A 6,969-nucleotide genomic window follows, 5' to 3' on the forward strand; every position below is an offset into this window, starting at 1 on the left:
GAGGGACATCATGCTTGGGAGGGTGGAGGGACGGCGCAGGAGAGGAAGGCCCTCTATGAGGTGGATTGATTCAGTGACTGGGATAATTGGGATGGAAGTGTCAGAGACAGTGCGATTGGCACAGGACAGAGCGGAGTTTAGGGCTGTTGTACATAGGGTCGCTATGAGTCGCAGGCAACTAGATGGCACATAACAACAACAACAACTATATACACACTGAACTAAAGTCTTACAAGAGATCTTTACATACAACACCTGCTCTTAACACAAATGCACTATCAATAATAAAGACAAACATATAATAACATATAATACTGTCAGTGTACTAATATTCTTTTTTTTATTAATTTTAATGAAAGTTTACAGAGACTTTGAATTTCGATTCATTCACTGTTGCACTTTTCTCCCTGCCCACCCCTCCCCGCCAATTTGCTCCTCTCTTTGAAAAGTAAAAGAAAAATTCTTTCACTTACAATCCCTCCCCTCAAGTCCACTCCACTGTGCAGCCTTCATTCTGGACTCCTATCATTACAATAATACCTAATCATATATCCCTTTTAAACAGTTCTCTCCCTCATCTATTTCAATGCTGTATACATTATTTATCCCCTTTCTCAGTCTCCCCCCAACCCTGATGTCAGTCTCGTTGTACAATAGTGGCACTATGTAATATTCGTCCTTTTGTGACTGAAATATTTCACTCCAGCATAATGTCCTCCAGGGTCACCCATTTTGAATAATATTTCATGAGTTCCTCGTTTTTCAATGCAGCATCGTATTCCATTGTGTGACTATACCAGAGCTTCTCTATCCATTTGTTTGTTAATGGGCATTTGGGTTGTTTCCAACTCTTTCTTTGCTATTGTGAACAAAGCCGCAATAAACATGGGTGTGCATATATCTGCTTGGGTGGAGGTTATGGTTTCTTTAATGTCTATTCCCAGTAGTGGAATTGCTGGGTCAAATGGTATTTCTATTTGCAACTTTTTGAGAAAGCGCCATACTGCCTTCCATAGTAGTTGCACCATTTTATACTCCCACCAACAGTGAATAAGGGTTCTAGTTTCTCCACAACCTCGCCAGCATTTGATGTATGCTCTTAAATTTTGCTATTCTTACAAGAGTCCAGAATTAAGGTTGCATACTGGAGTGTACTGGGGGGATGGGGAAGGGGAGGCAGGCAGGGGGGATTGTATACCAAAGAGGAATTTTACTTTTCAAAGAGAGGAGTGAATTGGGGGGGAGGGGTGGGCAGGGAGAAAAGTGCAACAATGAATGAATGGAAATCCAAAATCTCTGTAAATGTTCATTAAAATTAATAAAATAAAATTTAAAAAAAAATTTTGCTCTTCTTACCGGGGGTGAGATGATATTTCAAAGTTGTTTTGAATGTACTAATACTCTGATACCTTTGAACTAAGTTGCTAATGATCTTATAAGATTATATTAATCAATATACTGTAACAAATAAAAAAAATAAGTTTTATTAAGTTTGTACTACTACTTTACTTCCCAAAAAGTTGTGGGTTATACTTTTTAAAATCAAATCAAATCATAGTTTATGTTAAGTAAGATTATAATTAAAAATAATTAAACATTTTCTTTTTTTTTTTTAATTCACGTGTACTGTTGAATCAGATATGACAGGCACAGGAGGAAACTGCCTCTCCTTCTCCAGCGAAAGGTGCTGGATTTGAAGTGTGTGCCTTTGAGACTGCAGCACAGCTTCTTGCTACTAGGCCACTAGAGCTCCAGAAATAATTAAAATTTTGACAAAATTTTCAATTGTTAATTACTGAGCAATTTAGTCCCTTCAAGTAATTTGTTTCTCTCTCCCCAAGATAGAAACATTTATCAAATATCGGAAAATCCGAAATTCAAAGAAATGCCTTATAAAACCAAGGCTCTGATATTTTTAGAGTAGACAGAATAACATTTACTTTGCTACATAAAGTGTTGAAAACAATACAAATTATAAAATTAGTTATGATAATAAAAAACTGTATATATCTGGCTATTTATCTTGCTTATACAGCTCTTTATAAAAAGTACACTCTCATCTAAATGTTTAAAAACGAAAAAAAAAAAAGAAAGAGAAAGATAAAGCTGGTCCCTCATTCATCTACCACCTATCTTTCAGCCACTTTCATTGACATTTTTCATCCTTTCATTAAAGCAACCATTTGGAATGTATGCTGTTTCTTTGACTCTAACATTGATAATCAAAAGTTGTCATTTCTTTATGTATCACCAAGAAAGGGGGGGGGAGAACTGTCAATTATGGTCCTAAGATGTCAATTTTAGGAATAGTAAGATATGAAAAAATACCTTAGAATAAATTAAATACAGTAACTTTGTAATAAGTGCAAAACTTATTCCTTATTTTGCCCTCCCTAGTCTACCTAACATTATTCAGCCTGGTATTATAAGTATCCTATTCACTTACTGTTATTGTTCATTGACATCAAGTCAGAACCAACTCATAGCTGACCCTGCAGTGGGTTTTCAGAGGCAGTAAATCATCCAGAAGAAGAATGCCCATCTTTCTAGCATGAAGCAGTTGGTGGATTCAAGCTGCATGCCTATGGGTTGACAGTACAGCGCCTTACCAATAGAACACTGCCATAATGTCAATTCCAACTCAGACTGACCCCCAAGAAGAGAGAATTTAGGGTCTTAAAGATCATGAATCTTTATGAAGCAGACTGCCTCATCTTTCTCCTGAAGCGTGGCCAATGGGTTTGAACTGCTAATCTTTTACTTAGCAGCCAGATTCTTAAACTACTACATTACCAGAAAGGAGAAACAGATTTATAGTTTTAATTAAAAAAGACTCTATACAAACCTCAGACAACTGAAGAGATGCAAAAAAGTTTGCATTTTCTGATATGTTCTTTAGTCTCTTCCTTTCATATGGTGACAATTCTGGAAAATCTTCCTATAAATTACATCAATAAAATTTTTTTATTATCCAAAGCAAAAACACCTCATAAAACAGGGGTTTCATGCTCTACATATATTCTTTATTTCAATTTATACTCCCTTTCTTCATTTCATACTACCTTATCAAGTAACACATAATTTCGCTATAAGAAACACTGAGTAAGATTCTGAACTGGGGGTACTCTCAAGGTATTTGTTTGGTGTTCCAACTAAATAAAAAGTATTCTGATATCAGAAACAATTAAGTAATATAACCTAATAGAAAATTAGTTTCTGGTGGCTATTAATTTTACTACTTTCCAAAAATAACTTTAATGGGTTCTTTCCCCTAAGTTTTCTTTCATTAAGCAAACAAAAACCTTCCATTAAATGTGACAGGGTGAATAAATGCCTTTGAATCTACTTTCTTCTAAAAACCCAGTAATATGTCAGAAAGTTAATAAAAAATATCCTCAAAGTTATCAGAGAAGTCAAAAATCAGTGTTTGATCAAATAACACCAGGATATTATCAAAAGGGAAAATTCAAAAAAAGAAACTAATTAACAGAAATCTTAAAACTCACTGAAGGTTTAGGAAAATTTTAGAAACTAGAACAAAAGAAACAAAGATAACTAGATGGAAAGAAAAGATAATGCTGGAGGTCTAATATAAAACTTACAGTTCTAAGACAATAAAAAACAAATAGCAAAGAAAATGAAGTAAAGGAAATTATTATCAAAGCAATCAAGAAAGTTTCTCAAAACTGAAGACACGTATTTCCAGATTAAAAGGGTCCAATGAGCATGCAGGAAGCACAAGTAATAGGAATCCATCTAGTACTGAGAAACTTCCTAATCTCTGAAATGTGTTCATCATCTCAGTGGCATCTTCCCAAGTACTGCAAAAGCTACATCTAAATATGAAACACTGGCAAACCCAAACTGAAAGACATTCTACAAAGATTGTTGTTGTGAGTCGTTTGGGACTCATAGCGACCCTATGTACAACAGCCCTAAACCCTGCTCTATCCTGTGCTAATCGCACTGCCTCTGACACACCCATCCCAATTACCCCAGTCACTGAATCAATCCACCTTACAGAGGGTCTTCCCCTCCTGCGCTGTCCCTCTACCCTACAAAGACAGGACAACTAAAAGTACTGTGGAACCCTGGATTGGCTACTGGATGGGCAAAAGACGTTAGCAGAAAAAAATGGTAAAAATTCTAATGAATTCTGTACTTTGATCAACAGTACTGCAGCAAGTTTAACTGCTAAGATTAAACAATGTTTTAACTTATTTATGTAAACTATTAACATAAAGAGAAGCAAAGGGAAAGGTATACATTAAGTCACTACTATTTTTGCAACTCCCACTAATCTAAAATTAAGTCATTTTTTTAAAATTTTCCGATAAAATAATCTCAAAATTTAAAAAACAAAAAAACATTAAGAAATGCTTTATGAAGATCCAAGATAGCGGCGGAGGCAGAGACAGTGTGGTGAGCTGCAGGAGCAGCGAACCACTTAAAGCAGGGCCATTATGGCCTTCCACAGACTTCAGCTTATTGATAATTGAACACTTAAACAGTTGATGACTGGCCATCAGTGAAGATCGAGGCAGAACAACAGGAATTCAAGGATTCCCAAGGAGAAATGGGATGGATGCTGGGCACCAGCCCTCCTCAAGACTGGTACAACGAAGCCACCACACTGCCGCAATGTGGACTTGTTCTGGAGAGAATTCTTGGAGCCAGGATGGTGGCTGTGGGGGAAGCGGGTGCCCGCCCAGCCACCCGCACAAGAGGGGCCACGCACCCGCCCAGCGCCCATGCCCACCATCTGCAGGTTTGGGTTTCCTTGGATAGGCCAAAGACGACGATTACCTATACAATGGATTGCTGAAAGTCACTGTGAGTCTGATGACCTTAACAGTGGCAGCATGCACAAGAGGACCAACATCCTAAATGCACTACATACTTTGTTCTGTTGTATGCTTCTGCCAAAAGATGGTTAGACCTGGGGGGAATCTGTTCACAATTCTCAGGTTCCCTTTATCATATAAAAGGGGGAGGGCAGTGACACCTACTTCAAAATATAGTATGACCACTTATGGGGGGGTAAAAGTGGCAGTGCTGAATTGGAAACACTATCCCTGACCACAGAGTCCTCAGTCAGGCAAGGGGACCAGACTGGGGTTGGGGCAATTGGAGGGGGAGTATACCAGCCAGCTCCTGGGGGGTGTTGCCCTGCCCAGGGCGGGCGGCCCCCAGCTCGGGGCGAGCCGTCACGGCCCTCAGGATGAGCTCCTCAGTCCCCAGATTGTGCCATCTGACCCCTGGGTGGCAAAGGAAAAAAAAAAACAAAAAAAGAATGCCTAGGGTATCCAGAGAATGTTACCTAGGCCATCTTCCACCACCCCACCCCCCCCAGTAAACCTGAAAGCAACACCCTCAAAGCCCTTCTATTTGTAACTCACAAGTTTGTTCTCTCTAGCTTTGCTCCCTTTCCTATAGGTACCTTAACACTGAGTTTTACTCCAGAATTGACCCTGAACCCAGTGCCAGTGACAAAAAGGAAATACAACTGACAGCTAAGGAAGCAAAGGGGGATGGAGCCTCTGGGTTCAAACAGCCATCCCCATTGGACCCACCTGAGAAAACACTTTGCAGTCCAGAGATGAGCAAATGACAGGAAAATATCTTCTAACAGAGCAAGAAGGCAAGCAGCTTTAACCCAAGACCATCAGTAAAGTGATAAAGCATCCTCCCTTCTCCCCTTTACATCTATGCCCCTGTTCAGCATGAAGAAGCCAGAGTCGGCATCCAATTCCCAAATCAATAAGACAAATCAATTGTACACAATCAATGGTTTAATTACCATTGGAAAATGCTTGTCATTCCTCTGTAGCACCTGGTCCCCACTGGACCCTCATCATTTCCTTCACCTGCTTCCCCCACTGACCAAACTGTGCAGCTCTGCAACTGCATCCTGGCCCATCCTCACCCTTCTGCCCCCAACCCTCACCTCCTTGTACCCCCAGTATGTTTTTCCCAATAAAAAAAAAAGGGAAAGATTACAACCTCAAAAAAAAAAAAGAAATGCTTTATGGCGAGCTCTGGTGGCCTACTGGCAAGAAGCTGTACTGAAATCCCAGAGGTGTGTGGTTCAAATCCACCAAACGCTCTGCTGGAAAAGGATGAACAATCTCCTGTACCAGTCAGATCTAATTTGACGGTACACACAAAAATAAAAAAAAAATTTTTTTGAAAAAAAGAAATGTTTTTATGAAATGAGAACATTTCATAAAATGGCTGGGAGAAAAATTTATAACATTTCCTATAAAATAGAATAAAATCCTACACTTGAAGACCTAGATTTTAATCTGTATTGTAACAAAAATCCTCCTACATTCAAGAAGAGATAAACACTAAATAAGCTTTATATATTTATATGGTCGTCCAAACTATGGCACAATAAAGATTCAGTCATTTTACTTCAAAAAGGCAACTTGTACAAAGGAAAATAAAAAAAGAATGAATTTTTTATTTAAAAAAAAAGATTGTATCTTGCTGTTTATCCTGAAAAAAGTATACACCACCCCTGAAGAATGTACTCCCCAAAACAATCAATCACAAGTGACAAAATGGCAGCATGTACCCAATAACAAAGCCAGATGGAAGGAAAGAACAAGAATGGCCAAAGGAAATAGAGAACCCAAAGAACTTAAGAGTGTTATTATTCAGAGATTGCAACAAATTGTCAGGCAAGACCAAGGTCAAAGGGAGAATTCAAAGGATTCAAAGAATATCAACATGTCAACAAAGGAAGTAACAGCCTCGCCCAACTGACTAAACTACAATGGAGTGTCCCTCCCTTCCCTCAATTGAAGACCACCCACCTGGCAAAACCACATGAAAGTCCCCCCCTAAAGACTCTTAGAGATAAAAACTTCCCTAATCCACTGGACCAATTGGCAGCATCAGGATGGATGGTGAAGAGATTGAGATTGTACACAGCTTTAGTTTGCTTGGCTCCATAGTCAACAG

The 6,969-nt window shown here is 38.8% G+C and overlaps 1 protein-coding gene across 1 annotated transcript in view; it reads right to left on the reverse strand.

Moving 5' to 3' along the window:
- Nucleotides 1–6,969, reverse strand: part of WDR76 (WD repeat domain 76) — a 40,603-nt gene that overhangs the window by 30,030 nt on the left and 3,604 nt on the right. Inside the window, exon 3 of the mRNA XM_006883202.1 lies at nt 2,846–2,938. Coding sequence (XP_006883264.1) covers nt 2,846–2,938 — 93 coding nt within the window. The remainder of the gene's footprint in view (nt 1–2,845; nt 2,939–6,969) is intronic.

Source organism: Elephantulus edwardii, unplaced genomic scaffold (assembly GCF_000299155.1).
Source record: "Elephantulus edwardii isolate Elephantulus edwardi_28Jun2011 unplaced genomic scaffold, EleEdw1.0 scaffold00026, whole genome shotgun sequence".
Classification (NCBI taxonomy): domain Eukaryota; kingdom Metazoa; phylum Chordata; class Mammalia; order Macroscelidea; family Macroscelididae; genus Elephantulus; species Elephantulus edwardii.